At 39.5% G+C, this 17,156-nt stretch overlaps 1 protein-coding gene across 4 annotated transcripts in view; it reads right to left on the bottom strand.

Annotated features, from left to right (window-relative positions):
- Positions 1-2,478: 2,478 nt before the first annotated feature.
- The window catches only part of HPSE (heparanase), a 51,670-nt gene continuing 36,992 nt past the window's right edge, over positions 2,479-17,156 (bottom strand). For 2 of the 4 annotated variants that reach the window (XM_054253186.2, XM_054253188.2), the window contains exons 9-12: positions 15,122-15,236; positions 11,149-11,267; positions 10,002-10,148; positions 3,830-5,640 (exon numbers count right to left, since the gene is read on the bottom strand). In XM_054253186.2, coding sequence (XP_054109161.2) covers positions 5,376-5,640; positions 10,002-10,148; positions 11,149-11,267; positions 15,122-15,236 — 646 coding nt within the window. In that variant the 3' untranslated portion in view covers positions 3,830-5,375. The other 2 variants (XM_054253187.2, XM_002745645.5) reach the window with 2 other exon arrangements.

Genomic DNA, 17,156 nt, shown 5'->3' with positions numbered 1-17,156 from the left:
ATGAAACCAGCACTAAAGATGGCAGACCAGAGATCTGGGAAGATCTCAGATCCCTGGCGACATACTGAAGTGCTCGAGCCTGCCCTATTTGAATGTCTAGTTATGTGGGAATATACATTTCCTTATTGTTTAAGCCATTTGAATCAGAAGTTTCTGTTACAGGCAGCCAAAAGCTTCCCAACTGAAACAAGAATGAAAGGTAGAGAAAAAGTAAACATTAACAGATGGTTATAATGTATTGGGTGTTTTCTAAAGTTTATCTTTTTGGTAAATCAATGTCATTTATAGTAATTTTAAGTTTACAGAATCTCTCCCCTCTGAATTGTCATTAACCATTTTTTATACTATCACATCTAACAATCTGCCCTCTCACATATTACTGCTGACAAAGACAAACAGGAGAGAAGAAAATCAGCAGAATTGAGTTCTCTTTTAAGGTGCAAATAGATAGTTTCTCTTTTATAACCAGTTTCATGGTAATGGCAGTACACTTTTTCTGATGGGAGCCTGTAGAGATGGCACATGAAGAAAAGAATTCTAAAATCTTCTAATACATTTTGAAAGATAAATATACAACTAAACACCTTCTTAAAACTCAAAATCTGTCCTTTACTTCCTTGTTTCATGGCCATATTAGGAGCATTCACATACTTTTTTTTTGTTTTTTTTTTTTTTGAGATGGAGTCTCGCTCTGTCACCAGGCTGGAGTGCAGTGGTGCAATCTCAGCTCACTGCAACCTCCGCCTCCCAGGTTCAAGCCAATGTCCTACCTTGACCTCCTCAGTAGCTGGGACTACAGGCATGCACCCCCATGCCCAGCTAATTTTTGTACTTTTAGTAGAGATGGGGTTTCACTATGTTGGCCAGGATGATCTTGATCTCCTGGCATCAAGTTATCTGCCTGCCTTGGCCTCCCCAAAGTGCTGCGATTACAGGCATGAGCCACTGTGCCTGGCCCACATATTTTTGTTGTTGTTGTTGAGATGGAGTTTCACTCTTGTTACCCAGGCTGGAGTGCAGTGGCACAATCTTGTCTCACTGCAACCTCCGCCTCCTAGATTCAAGCAATTCTCCTGCCTCAGCCTCCCGAGTAGCTGAGACTACAGGTGCATGCCACCGTGACCAGCTACTTTTTTGTATTTTTAGTAGAGATGGGGTTTCACCATATTGACCAGGATGGTCTCGATCTCTTGACCTCATGATCCACCTGCCTCAGCCTCGCAAAGTGCTGGGATTACAGGTGTGAGCCACCGTGCCTGGACGAGACAGAGTCTTGCTCTGTCATGTAGGCTGGAGTGTAGTGGCACAATCTTGGCTCACTGTCACCTCTGCCTCCTGGGTTCAAGCAATTCTCCTGCCTCAGCCTCCCACATAGCTGGAACTACAGGTGTGTGCCACCACGCCTGGCTAATTTTTGTATTTTTAGTAGAGATGGGGTTTCACCAGGTTGGCCAAGCTGGTCTCAAACTCCTGATGTCAGGTGATCTATCTGCCTCAGCCTCCCAAAGTGCTGGGAATGCAGGTGTGAGCCACTATGCCTGGCCATTTTTAATAACTTTAAACAAAGACTGGGTGTGGTGGCTAATTGCTGTACCCACAAGTATTACAGTCTTTTGCTGACTAGCAACACTGCACAGAGGTAACATCAAATGATTTCCTGTTGTACCATGCTGTATTCCCAAAGAAATCCCAGCACTTGGAAGGCCAAGGTGGGAGGATCAATTGCGTCCAGGAATTCAGAACCAGCCTGGGTAACATAGCGAGAACTCATCTCTAAAAAAAAATTTTTAAAAATAGCCGACTGTGATGGCATGTGTCTGTAGTCCTAGCTACTTGGGAGGCTGATACGGGAGGATGACTTGATCCCAGGAGTTACAAGGCTGCAGTGAACTATGATTGCACCACTGCACTCCAGCCTGGGCAACAGAGTGAGACCTTGTCTCAAAAATAAAACACTGCTGGGTGCGGTGGCTCATGCCTGTAATCCTGGCACTTTGGGATGCTGAGGCGGGTGGATCACTTGAGGTCAGGAGTTAGAGATCAGCTTTGCCAACATGGTGAAACCCCATCTTACTAAAAATAGTAGTTGGGCTTAGTGGCAGATGCCTATAATCCCAGCTACTCAAGAGGCTGAGGCAGGAGAATTGCTTGAGGTTGTAGTAAGCCAAGATCGCACCACTGCACTCCAGGCTGGTTGACAGAGCAAGATTCTGTCCCCCCAAAAATAAATAAATAAAAAATAAAACAAAACTTTACATAAAAGTAAAACATGCAAAATGCTAAGCAGTATTTGGAACAAGATATTATTAGCTATTACTATTAGCAGTGTTCTACCTAGAGAGAGAAAAATACCGTGCTAAATCTAACACTGAGAGTGTCCCAGTGTCTCTCAAGCATCCACTAGTTGCTTTGTAAGGTATCTGCTTCCTTTCCTATAACTGAGTTGCTTTATTCTTAGTACACTTGGAAAATTCAATGTCAGGACTAGTATATTTTATTTTCAGATGCAAGCAGCAACTTTGGCATTTCTTATCACAAAAAAACTATATGAGAAAGCTGGCAAGCCCAGTGAACTTCCTGGCCGGAGAGTTTTTTCCATCAAAGGTGGCAAGGTCTGATCATCCACCATCTTTAGAGTTTGACCATTGAGTTGGACAGATCTGCAGCGGGGAAAGATATACCAAGTTAACCAAGTGGTTCATGCCCCCACCCACGCCCCTACGAAAGTCATGAAATCTTTCTTAGACCAAAAAAAATTTTGTGTGTGTGTGGCACCCTTGTATTTCAACACCATATCAGTTAGGCATTTGACCTAGATAATCTCTAAGCTACAGTGGCAGAGTTGAGTAATATGACAGACACCATATGGACCCCGAAGCCTGAAATACTTACTGTCTGGCCCTTTACAGAAAATGCAACACACATAATCTATACTAGGCAATATGTTGGTGGTATAAAAAGGATAAATACGACACAACTTCTGGAATGGTGGCTATTTTATTTAATGACCAATAATTGAAATCATTTTTATATAAGCAAATACATATATAGAATAGAATTGAGTTTTTATTAATTTAGCATAAATGGTAGCCAGTGAAATTTCCCACTTGTAACTATGCCCATAAACTGTCTGATTCCCATCTCCCTGCAGGAGGTATGCATTCATTTTCTTACTGTTATTAAGATACTTTGGTAGAATGCTGTGGGAAACAAAAATAACTTTATTTGGCTAAACTACAGAAAAATTTATATTTTCTATGTATTTTACTATTGGAATTCAAATTAAAAACTGTTGAACATTTTTAAAAATTAAAGGAAAGTGTTATTTCTTATACATACTTATTATTTAAATCAAATTAATGTGTATCCAAAGAAGCAAATCAATATGAACAAAAGCTTATGAAGAAAAGCTTTAGTTGGCTGTAGGTCTATTGATAGTTATTTTCATAATTCTAAATGAGATGCTTATATCTCTTTTTCTGAAATATGTTTTATATTAAGAACAAAGTTAGCACTCTTTAAATACTGAAAACTTGTAAGGTTAGGCCTGGCGCAGTGGCTTATACCTGTAATCCCAGCACTTTGGGAGGCTGAGGCAGGCAGATCACTTGAGGCCAGGCTTTCAAGATCAGCCTGGCCAACATGGCAAATCTCCATCTCTACCAAAAAATACAAAAATCAGCTGGCATGGTGGTATGTGCCTGTACTCCCAGCTACTCAGGAGGCTGAGATATGAGAATCGTTCGAACCTGGGAGGCAGAGAGGTTGCAGTGAGCTGAGATCGTGCCACTGTACTCCAGCCTGGGCAAGAGAGTGAAATTCTGTCTCAAAAAAGAAAACTTATAAGATTAGTTACTGTCAGAGTTATATTTATGCCATTTAATACATGTAGTGTATGTAGAACACTTATAACAGGGCCTTTTATGTAGTCAACACTATAAAAGTATTATCTATCATTATTATTACTCAGATAAATATAAGAAAAGTAACCTAAGTCATCATAACCATTTTAAACATTTTGATGTATATTCATTTTTTCTTCTATTTTTTATGTACATACATATGGTCATATGCCATGTAATGATGTTTTGGTCCACCACAGACTGCATATATGAGCGTGGTCCCATAAAATTATAAAATTATTTTGAATTCCAACAGTGAATAATTCGTATTGCCTAGCAATGTCAGCCACTGTAACATTATAGCATGACACATTAGTTTTCTATGTTTAGATGCACAACTACTTAACGCAATGGTAACTTGCCATTGTGTTAGGTATTTGTATATTCTCTACAGTAACATGTTTTACAGGTTTGTAGCCTAGGAGCAACAGGCTATACCATACAGCCTCCATGTATAGGAGGCTAGGCTATCTAGGTTTATGTAAATTCACTCTACGATGTTCACACAAGGATGAAATCACCTATTGACCCATTTCTCAGAATGTAGCCCCATCATTAAGCAACCCATGACTGTACACATCTTTCTTTTTTTTTTTTTACTTAAGTATGGGTATACTGTATTTTCTTAAAACTTTACTCTTCCCCTCCACCCTAGCATATCCTAAGATTTTCTCATACCTTTAAACATTCATCCACTACATAATTTTAATGACTGCACAAGATTCCATGGTGTGAGTATATTAGCTTATTTACTTAATTCTCTAATGTTAGATATTTTTCCATGTAGCATTATTATATACCTTTTTCACTTAAAAAAATCTCTCAGCTGGGCACAGTGGCTCACACCTTGTAATCCCAGCACTTTGGGAGGCAGAGGCAGGCGGATCATGAGGTCAGGAGTTTGAGACCAGCCTTGCCAACATGGCAAAACCCCATCTCTACTACAAATGCAAAAATTAGCTGGGTGTGGTGGCAGGCACCTGTAATCCCAGCTACTTGGGAGGCTGAGGCAGGAAAGGTGGAGGTTGCGTGCGGTGAGCCAAGATCATGCCATTGCACTTCAGCCTGGGCAACAAAAGTGAAACTCTGTCTCCCAAAAAACATATGGAAAAATGCTCATCATCACTGGTCATTAGATAAATGCAAATCAAAACTACATTGAGATATCATCTCACGCCAGCTAGAATGGTGATCATTAAAAAATCTGGAGACAACAGATGCTGGAGAGGATGTGGAGAAATAGGAACACTCTTACACAGTTGGTGGGAGTGTAAATTAGTTCAACCATTATGGAAGACAGTGTGGCGATTTCTCAAGGACCTAGAAATAGAAATTCCATTTGACGCAGCAATCCCATTACTGGGTATATACCCAAAGGACTATAAATAGTTCTACTATAAGGACACATGCACACGAATGTTCATAGCAGCACTGTTCACAATAGCAAAGACCTGGATCCAACCCAAATGCCCATCAATGATAAACCGGACAAAGAAAATGTGGCACATATACACCATGGAATACTATGCCACCATAAAAAACGATGAGTTCATGTCCTTTGTAGGGACTTGGATGAATCTGGAAATCATCATTTTCAGCAATGACACAGGAACAGAAAATCAAACACCGTATGTTCTCACTCATAGGTGGGTGTTGAACAATGAGAACATGTGGACTCAGGGAGAGGAGCATCACACACTGGAGGCAGTTGGCGGGAGTAGGGGAGAGACAGCAGGGGCTGGAGGGGAAGGGGAGGGTGGGAGGGATAACATGGGGAGAAATGTCAGATAAGTATGCACCTAAAATAAAACTAAAAAAAAAAAAAAGAAACTCCGTCTCAAAAAAAACTCCGTCTCTCACACTCTGTCCTCATTAAGCATCAGTGAGCAGAAAATAGGTTTCCATTTTGACCTAATGAGATGCTCAGCCCTGGGCTCTGTAACTTAAGATATATCATAGCACGGCCATGATTGTGCCAGAGGCTAGCATGTCTGCATTGTAGTTGTACTCAGTCTACGAGTTGGTTTTGTTTAAAAGCCTATATCACCTAATTTTTAGATGGGTTGAAGGAGGAAATGCTGCGACCATCATCAGGAAACCACAAACAAAAATAGGTCTTGAAAAGTTCTCCAACTGACAGTGGTAAGAGTTTGTTCTCCATGAAATTAAGAACCTTACCAGAGTACACACAAAAGTTTTAGATATGCTTTTGGAGAGAATATTTTGCTACAAACCTTAAATGTGAATCTGACCATTGTGAATTAATACTGCTGTGGCTAAGATGAGGTACATGGGCAAGATATTATACCATCAGGCTATATTGTTTAATCAGCTATACATTTATCTAAAAGATACTATACATATATCAAGGGTAAGCTTAATGTATGATGATTATTTCCACATCAGGCTGGGCAATGAGGATGGGGTTTTATTTGGGTGTGGCGTCTTATTTTATATTCTGAAGTCAATAACATGATGACAAATAAATAGAAGATGTTTGTCAAATTTCAGATGAAATGAAGCTGGAAGGAATTAGCAAGCAACAGATTCGGCAGAAGTGGAGATGCTGGACAAAATCTATGAGATAAATATAAAATACTGCCTTTATGTTAAAAATATGTTCATTCAGCCCAGATGAGGCGGGTCATGCCTGTAATCCCAACACTTTGGGAGGCCAAGGTGGCAGGATTGCTTGAGTTCAGGAGTTTGAGACTAGCTTGGGCAATATAGTGAGACCTCATCTCTATTTTTTAAAAAAAATATATGTTCATTCAAATATTTATTAAATACTTGTTATGCAGGAACCTAATCATTTTTAGGGCTAGGTGCAGTTGTTCACATCTGCAATCCCAGCACTTTGGGAGGCTGAGGAAGATCGGTTGAGCTTAGGAGTTTGAGAGCAGCCTGGGCAACATACAAAAAATTAAAAAATTAGCCAGGTGTGGTGGCATAAGCCTGTGGTCTCAGCTACTTGGAAGGCTGAGCCCAGGCAGCAGTGGCTGCAGTGAGCTTGACTGCACCACTGCACCACTGCACTCCAGCCTGGGTGACAGAATGAGACCCCTGCCTCAATAATAATAATAACAGTAAGAGTAATAATTCTTAAAGGTGACTGTTGTTTAACTCTCTGAGATCATTAATAAGAGCAAGTGTACAGACTGTGCACTCATAAACTTATCTAGGATACTTTTTTGCAAAATTTTAAAGACAGAAGAGTGTAAGTAATATATACTCATCAAAGAGAATTTAGGGGAAATAAAACATTGTCTCTAATTTCACCAGTTTTCCAATTATAAAACATGAAATGTGTGATCAGAATGTAATAGAGGCAGGGCATGTGGCTCATGCCTGTAATCCCAGCCCTTTGGGAGGCCAAGGTGGGCAGATCACTTGAGGTCAGGAGTTTGAGATCAGCCTGGCCAACATAGTGAAATCTCATCACTACGAAAAATACAAAAATTAGCCAGTTGTGGTGGTGGGCACCTGTATTCCCAGCTACTTAGGAAGCTGAGGCAGGAGAATCTCTTGAACCTGGGAGGCGGAGGTTGCAGTGAGCCAGGATTGCGCCACTGCACTCCAGCCTGGGCGACAGAGTGAGACTGCCTCAAAAAAAAAAAAAAAAAAAAAAAAAAAGAATGTAACAGGGTCTGCTAAATACAGCATAAAGAATAGTCATTGAAGATGGACATAGTTATCCTAAAGTCAAGACAGTCCAATTTTCCTTCAAATATTTGGGAGTTATCGCAGAGAAAATGAGGTATTCAGCATTACTCTAGATTAGGCATGGCAAACTCAAATGCCACAAGGGCCAAGAAAGTGATATGTGCAAGAACAGTAGGACAGGCATAAGATGATAGGGTCAGGTAGAGACTGCAGATATCTGTAAAGCTGAATGACCTGTCTAATGTATACAACCCCCATTCAACTCCAGCTATCTGAGAAAGCAAGCCCAGAGTTGCCAAGTATCCATTTTTAAAGAAAAGCTGGAGATCCTGATATTTTAATAGCTGTCAATTTTTCGATGTTGACAATTAACTAAAAACGAAACACAAAGTGCATGCCAACCTCCCTTACCAGAGAAAGGGAAGTGGGGAATCCTCCAAGCCAACCTCCCCTACCAGAGAAAGGGAAGTGGGGAATCCTCCAAACCAACTTGTCAACAAGAATGAGGTATAGTTTTCAACTCCTCCTCTAGAGAACAGAACTAAGAGCAGCAAGCGAAGGCCCTAAGAGGCTCACTTAACCCTCGCCAGATAGAACAGTCACCCTGAAGGGCTTTCCATGGGTAGCTGGACTAAAATGATCTCTTATGACACTTTCAACTTTACAACTGTTATTCAATTACTTCAGAAAATTATTTTTATCAGCAGCAAACAAAATATGCTTAAAAAAATTCAAAAAAGATCAGAATTGAAATTGAAAAAAGTATCTGTTACCCTAAAATGCATTATTCACAACAGGGGGAAGAAAAGATTTAAGCAGTAAGAAAATGGTTAACACACAGCCCGTTAAAAATGTCTACAAATGAGCCAGGCATGGTGGCTCACGCCTGTAATCCCAGCGCTTTGGGAGGCCAAGGCAGGTGGATCATTTGCGGTCAGGAGTTCAAGTCCAGCCTCGCCCACATGGTGAAAGCTCATCTCTACTTAAAATACAAAAATGAGCCGGGTGTAGTGATGCATGCCTGTAATCCCAGCTACTAGGGAAGCTGAGGTGGGAGAATCGCTTGAACCTGGGAGGCAGAAGTTGCAGCGAGCCGAGATCATGCCACTGCACCCTAGCCTGTGTGACAGAGTGAGAGTCTCTCTCAAAAAAAAAAAAGAAAAAGAAAGAAAGAAAAAAGAAAAAATGTCTACAGAGAAAACGGTGGAAAGGCTTTTGGGAAGACTTCTGGACCTTGCCACCAACCTTGCCTTTTTCGTATTACATGTTATATGATTATAGTTAGAGTAAAATAAAGCATGGAGAGGGAAAAAACAGAAAAGAACAGTAACCAGTGTTAATAATGTTTGTCTGTGGGGGATAGAATGTTGGAGAAAGCATGCTTACTGGACTGCCTCAGGTTCCAAGGCTAATATTCCTGGAACACATCACTTATGTGGCATTTGCAAAGAAGGGAGGATTTTGAGAATTTCGTAAACTCTTAATATTTATTTATTTATTTATCTTGAGACAGGGTCTCACTCTGTCACCCGGGCTGGGTGACAGGAGCACCATCACAGCTCACTGCAGCCCTGACCCCCTGAGCTCAAGGAATCCTCCCACCTCAGCCTCCCAAGTAGCTGGGATTACAGGCATGTGCCATCACTCCTGGCTAATTTTGGTATTTTTTGTAGAGACAGAGTTTCACCATATTGCCCAGGCTGCTCTCGAATCCTGGACTGAAGCAATCTGCCTGCCTCAGTTTCCCAAAATGTTGGGATTACAAGCATGAGCCGCTGTGCCAAGGCTGTAAACTCTTTTTATGCTCCAATATGAGAATAGTCATGAGAAAGAAACTCCTTCCAATGTACATTGAACAGAAAGCTTAAAATATTTATATGCCTAACTCTTCAAGACCCGTAGTCATTTGTTTTGGCACTCCATTGAATTATGTAGTGAATAATTGGTTTTTGAACTAAAGTGTATGAGAATCTACTTAAAAAGTACACTCTAGCTATTCTTTTTCTTACTGTAAAAATGAATGCTATAAAAGAATCACACTGATCTCACATGGTATGATATTTTATACCAACCCACATACCTTTGATAGCAATTATATGTAGGTATATTGCCTTACTTAATGCATTACCAAGAACTCTGTCTTTTTAGAGTAAATAATTTAAATGTGTTGAGTGGATCTTGATATGTCAAGTTATTTTGAAATGGAAACTTATTCTCTAAGGAACTGCTAGTTTGTGTTTACATCCTTTTGCTTTAGACTCTTAGGGTGAGTTATACTCATCTTGGTAAGTATTCACACAGAATTTTCCTGAATATTAAGCCTTCTTAGAACTTGAAATAGTTGACTTTGTTTTTTGCTCCCTGTCTAAACTCTATGTTCTGATAAACACCAAGAAATTTGTTGAAAGTTTGAAATGAACGAGGAAAATTACTTACTTGGAGAGTAATCCATCAGGTCCTAAAGGTCTTAGAAGGTATTTATCCACTTTCTTGTTAAAAAAAGGATGGGGTAACCGCAAGTACTTGGTGACATTATGGAGGTTTATGGCATACAGAGTTAAATCTCCTTCTTTATACCTTGGACTAAAAGCAAATAGTTTAACTCAATAAAAATATTTATCTAATTTAAGTAATAAAAAACTCAATTACAAATGTGATCCTAAGTATTCATATTCATGATGACAGTGGGTCCGCTGAATATCCTTCTTGTATGGTCATATTAGACCACTCGTGTGGTTCTATTCTGAAAACACGATTAAAATCATTGCTCCTCATGCTGCCAACGTCTAAGCTAAAGCATCATGCTGAGATCCTCACAGCTCTGCCAACTGGGTTGCTGGGAAGCTGGCTAGACTATCCATTTTCAGACATAGGAAGGTAAAAGGCAAATTCTGTGGGTTCATGTGAATTCAAATTATAAACATACTAACAGGGGCTTTTCCTAGCCTTATAAAATGACTGGAACAAATAAGAAAATTAAATCTATTGACATTTTTATGAATTTATCCATTCAAAACCATTCCCTTGCTACTTCCTAGTGGGGTCCTCACTATCCACAGAATTCCCAGTTGCCAACAGTGGGAAATGGTAGGTGGTTTTTCTGGCTGGAATTAGTATTTCAGTATCATCTTATCAGGAATGATAGATTGAAACCTATCTAAGAATATTCCTGAGATTTAGGAACATTTTTTGCTACCTCAAGCAAGAGTATGAGGCTACAGAAATCTCTGTGGCTTCTCAACTCTAGAAACTGGTTGCAACTTTTGAAAACTATACTGTGGTTATTACTGTTCTCCTTTTCAAGAATCACTTGAACCTGGGAGGCAGAGGTTGCAGTGAGCTGAGCTTGCACTACAGCCTGGGTGACAGAGCAAGCCTTTGTCTTAAAAAACTACAACAACAAGTGTATCATTTTTCCTTTTAAAAAAAATAAAAAATAAAGTAAAATCATATAAAACTTTACTAAACCGCAACTGCCTATACTTATGCAATATATAGATATATGCAACAGGGTGGTTTGAGTAAAGTTACGTGCTTACCCGCTAAAACTTGATGATTGGTGAAGGGCGTGTTTCATACTTACTTGTTAATGTTTGTGCAATGAAGGTATACTCGAAGATTCCCTCTCGTTGGGCCTTTCACACTTGCCATTAACACCTTGGTGCCCACCAATTTCTTGAACAGAAGAGATAGCCAGTAATCCTAGTTGTGGTAGTTGGGGAGAAAAAGAGACAAAAATAGATCTTTACTTACTTCCTTATTTAACGAAACCAGTAGCAACCAAATTGTTATCCTACAAAGAGTATCACTGTTATCCTGGGGCTTTTAAATAGGATTCTTCTTTTCTTTTTTTTTTTTTCCTCGCATGTGACCACCATGAATCTGAGAGCAATACCTTGCTTGCTGCTTTTTATCACTGGAGGGTACAATTCAAAAGGCCATAGCCTCTAGGGGATATCTGTCAAGAATGATCAGAGTTTAAGTATTCTTGGTTGTCTTTCATCCACGAATTCAAAGCAAAGCTCAAAGCCAAACTTTTAGACAGACAGACACACACACACACACACACACACACACGGCACAAAGACAAATTTTTAAAGTAAAACTTCTGTCTGTTTAAGAGACAAATAATGTTATTTATGCTAGGCACGGTGGCCAAAATATAACCACAGCATTTTGGGAGGCTGAAGTGGGTAGATCACTTGAACCCAGGAGTTGAAGACCAGTATGAGAAACATGATGAAATCCCTTCTCTAAAAAATTAGCTAGGTGCGGTGGTGTGCACCTGTAGTTCCAGGTACCCAGGAGGCTGAGGTGGGAAGATCACCTAAGCCCAGGAGGTCAAGGCTGCAGTGAGCCATGATTGTGCTACTGCACTCCAGCCTGGGAAGCTCAAAGCACATTTGAGCTTCCAGAAGCACATAATAAAGAATTCTTGCAGAAAAAAAAAAACTAAATAAACTGAAGATTCTAGGCATAACTATCAGTTTATAGGAAATACAGAGGACAGAGGAACATGCTAAATGGTATCACAGGAAAAAATTTAGAAAACTCCAGCATATGGGAAGTAATATAGAACCTATAGAACAAGTTACCTGTTTTTTCACATTAATAAATTACAAGAGATGAAAGAAAGGGAGGAAGAACTTAAAGATGAACAAGCTTAAGAGATGTATCAACCAAATGCAGTATATGGACCTTGTTTGGATTCTGATTTGAATAAACTATCAACAATATTTTAGGCAATAAGGAAAATGTGAGACACTGACAAAATATTTGGTGATACTAAGGAATTATGAATTATTAATAAAGTATGATAAAAGTATTGTGTTTTTACAAAAAGAATACATATTAAAATATATATATTTTTTGAGACATGGTCTCACTCTGTCACCCAGGTTAGAGTGCAGTGGTGTAAATGCAGCTCACTGCAGCCTCAATCTCTTGGGCTCAAGTGATCATTCTGCCTCAGCCTCTCATGTAGCTAGGACCACAGGCATGTGCCACCATGCCCAGATAACTTTTTGATTTTTTATAGAGATGGAGGTCTCACTTTGTTGCTGAAGCTGGTCTTGAACTCCAGGGCTCAAGAGATCCTCCTGCCTCAGCTTCCCAAAGTGTTGGGATTATAGGTGTGAGCCATCACACCTAGCACGTACTGAAATATTTATAGATAAAATAATATATCTGAAATTTGCTTCAAAGTAATCTAAGAGGTAGGAGGTGAAAAGTGGGTAGGATTATGGATTAAACAAGATCAAAATATGCAGGAGGAAAACATAATTTTCCTTCTACTTTTAGTTCTTATTTGGGATGGACCTCTGTAACATGACATAAAGCAAGAGAAAAACAAATGTAAGTATATTAACATGTATATTTCACATATATATATATATATATATATATATATATATGCAGAAAATACCAAGGGAACAAGTAATTCTCAACAAGGTAACTTAGAACTCCAGCTTATATAGCATCTTTAGCAAAGAACAATACATTTTTGGACAACAGACATGACGAAGGAAAAGGATTTTGAGTCTCTAGGGGTGGCAAATTGTGGGAAGGAAAATAAATAAGTATGTAATATAGATTCTTCTAGAGCCATCTTTAGACCAATAAGGGTCTGCAATTATCTTCAGTGATTAACTCTTCTTTTTCCTGGTAGAAAGGGAAGGAGGGGACTTTTGTAAATTTATATCCTGCTTTTAGGCAAATGGAGGAGGACAGAGAACTTTTCTTCTGTGTGTTTCTTCCCAGTTGCCTTCAGCTCAAAGTAATCCTTATGCCAAAGTAGCATATTTTGGGGAGGCATATTCTAGTCTCCTAAGGTGGGTCCATATACTTTCCTCTGTGTTTTGTGTATGATTAAACTTTTCTATAGTAAAAGTTCTTCTTAAAAAACTTAGGGTTGGTGGTGGGCACAATGGTTCACACCTGTAATCCCAACACTGGGAGGTTGAAGCAGGAGGATCACGTGAGCCCAGGAGTTTGAGACCAGCCTCAGCAATATAGAGAGACTTTGTCTCAATTAAAAAATAAATAAATAAATAAAACACCACTCAACACATACCCCAACTTTCTTTCTTGAATTGAGGGAAAGTAGACTAAACAAGACAAACGAGTTTTGTTTCTCCGCTTAAATTCACCTTTTTCACTGGAGACAAGAGTGGAATCAACTAAATGTTTTCAAAGGAGACATAAGCATGGGTCAATGACTAGTAGTAGGGTAGAAAGTATGTGGGTCTCAGAGGCAAGATGTGAATGGGATTTTCAGAGTAACATAGGACTGCAGCGTGGCTTCCTGTAAATCATGAGATCTCTTCTCAATGTGAAGTTCCTTATCTAAAAAATGGATCCAAGATACCTGCCTTGTCACCTTACAGGACTGTCATGCAAATCAAGTGAATTCACAGTCATGTTCTGTGAGTTTAAGTCCAATTCCCTTGGATCGACAAGTGTCAAGGGTACCATTTACTTTTGCAAGGTTTTCTAGCTGACTGAGAACCTTGAAGGAGAAGCATATTTAGTGCATATACAAAGAGTTTGTAAGTCAAAGATTTATGTCTGGGCCCCGGGAAAATTTGATGAGATGAGATAAAAAGGTCAGGAGTAGATTTTGAATGTTTGTCTAGTGAAATTGCTATGCTTAGCTTAGTTTAACTCTAAGATGACATGGGGAAAGATAAATTCCATTTTTGCAAGTTCACTTTTCTAAGAATTTTCTAAAAAATGATGAGTAATATGTTCCACAAGCTTGGACCACTATAGATAAAAAGCAATTTTGTTGGGAAATCCATCCACAAACCACAAAAGCCTAGCTTATATTTTCACATATGCTCTTTGCAAAATTTCTTAGCTTTCCTACAACATTCAAATAATTCCCTCAGGAATTATTCTTAGAAAACAGGTATCTGCAAATGACATTTTAGACTATAAATATTAAGGTCGTGCTTCGCAGGGCTACGTCTATGTTATCTCTGACATATATTTAGACATATAGATCTTCCATGAGGCTTTTGGGAAGAAACATTTCCTGATTTAGCACCAGCTGTAGTTGAAGGAAGGGTTAGAAATGAGACTTCATTCCTAAGTATCTTGAAGATTATTAACAAAATAGTAAATTCTTAGCATAAGATGTTTAAGCAAATATATGGTACTGGGTCATTTTGAAGTTAAATAAGTTACAATTTCATAACATAAAAAATGTTTTGAAGCATACTGTAGGCAATTATAACTTTGATTACTTTGTAAAACATTTGAAAATCCAAGTTGTTATTTTGTACGAGTCATAAAATTTCAAATTATCTCTCTTTTAAACAAAATCCACACTACTATGGCTCACATTTAATAAGCTATTCCTAGCTTTGATTTCTTCTCTTCAAACGCATGCAAAAAATGTCAGACTGGATGATATCTAAGGTTCTTCCTAAATTCATCATCTCATGATTTGGCTAGTTATTGAGAGGACTGATTATTCATAGGAGGTTAACACCAGGGGACCCAAGTTGACTTTAATTTACTCTTTTAGAATTATGAAAATGATGGTCACTTACGGGTAAAGGATCGAAGTTTTCATCCACTAAATGGTAGTTTCCAGCTCCAAAGAATACTTGCCTCATCACCACTTCTATTCCCATTCGGGCTGACAGTCCCAATTTATCCAGCCACCTGGGACAGAGCGAGATCAGGCTTTCTTCAGATTTGGAAACAAAATTGCTCAATTCTAATTGCATACCATCTTGATTTTTTATTTATTTAGAGACAGGGTCTCACTCTTTCACCCAGGCTGGAGTTCAGTGGCGTGATCATAGCTCTCTGCAGCCTCAAACTCCTGGGCTCCAGTGATCCTCCTGCCTTAGCCTCTTAAGTAGGCTGAAACCACTTTTGCAAAAATTATAACTGGGGAAATTATGACGGTGAAAGAGATCCCACCTAGTTGACTCTATCTTGCTTCTAACCTTTAAGCTGTCCTTGTTTATTCCTGGGCACAGGCTGAACTTTGGGAAGGAATTCAGTTCACGGTTTGACTCTGAAACAAAACCGACAATAGCCCTTTTCTGAAAAGACACCCTTCTTGCCTGGGGACCAGTCTACCTTTCTAGCTAACGAATTAGCTACAACATTAGAGATTACAGTTTAGGGGTAATGCAGCCTCTGGCTCTAAGAGTCCCTGGGGATAACCTCACGATTGTAAAATCCTAAGATCAGTGCTTGAGATACCTTGCAGACTCTGCACTGGATGGATCAGTTGACACCACCCAGTTGGGTAATCTGGCCCAACCAGTTCTGCCATCCCACCCAGGAACAGAAGACAGCAAGAAAACCTCACTTCCACTCCCTGTGATTCCATCTCCAACCTAACCAAACAGCACTCTCCACTTCCTAACCCCTACCCACCAATTTATCTTTAAAAACTCTGATCCCAGAATGTTCCTAGAGACTAATTTGCGTAATAATAAAACTGGTCTCCCGTGCAGCCAGCTCTGCATGAATTACTTTCTCCATTGCAATTTCCCTGTCTTGATAATCTGCTCTGTCTAGGCAGCGGGCAAGGTGAACCAGTTGGGTGGTTACAGGACCACAGGTGCCTGCCACCATGCCTGGTCCTGAACAATATTCATCTTTGAGGGAGGTCATCGATTACACATAAGTCATCTAAATGAAATGGCAACTGTGTGCAGCAGCAGCAGAATCCCTCCCTTTACATCTTTCCGTACGATAACAAATCCTAGAAGACTATTACCATGCTACAGGTATCCCTTTCAGGGTAAGACAACTTCCACAAAGCAGAGTGGACCAATTCCCACCCCTATCGACAATTCTTCATCCTATGAGGTCCCTGCACAACCACTGTGTGAGCGCTGAAGAAAAAATTGCAGTCGGCAGGGGTGAAATGTAAAATAAGTAGAACTGCATCTAAGCTATTATCGACACCTCTTTCCACTTCTCCATCTCTATCCCCCTCTCCCTGACACCCCAGATCTTTAGTTAATGGCAAAACAAACATCTCCATTCTTTTCTCTATTCTTTATGCTTCCATGAGCATAAAGGTTTTGTGCTTTATTCTGGGCTTGGAAGAATGAGGATGAGAGAAAAAAGAATGAAGATGGGAGAGAAAAGAGAAAAAAATTTCATTGTGGGGATATAGCACTACAGGTTAAAAGCACTAACAGAGTTACTGAATGTAACTAAACCAGTATTTTAAAGCAATCAAGTTTGTGTGTTGGATAATGAGATGATTTAATAAATCTTTAAATTCAATGATAGTCCCTCTGATGGGACCTCATACTTCAGGCTCTAAACTCCTTGGGAATCTATGAATTATAGCTACATACACTAAGTATCCTCCTGAGAGACAAAGCTTGTAATATGCTATAAGTTGCGGGGTTTTTTTGTTTTTTGTTTTTTGAGACAGAGTGTAGCCAGGCACGGTGGCTCATGTCTGTAATCATGACTTTGGAAGGCTGAGGCAGGCAGATCACTTGAGCTCAGGGGTTTCAGACCAGCCTGGGCAACATGGCAAAAACCATCTCTACTAAAAATACAAAAATTAACCCAGTGGGGTGATGTGCCTGTAGTCCCAGCTAC

Source organism: Callithrix jacchus, chromosome 3 (assembly GCF_049354715.1).
Source record: "Callithrix jacchus isolate 240 chromosome 3, calJac240_pri, whole genome shotgun sequence".
Classification (NCBI taxonomy): domain Eukaryota; kingdom Metazoa; phylum Chordata; class Mammalia; order Primates; family Cebidae; genus Callithrix; species Callithrix jacchus.
The sequence above is the reverse complement of the archived record's forward strand: the minus strand, read 5'-3'. Positions and strand labels throughout refer to the sequence as shown.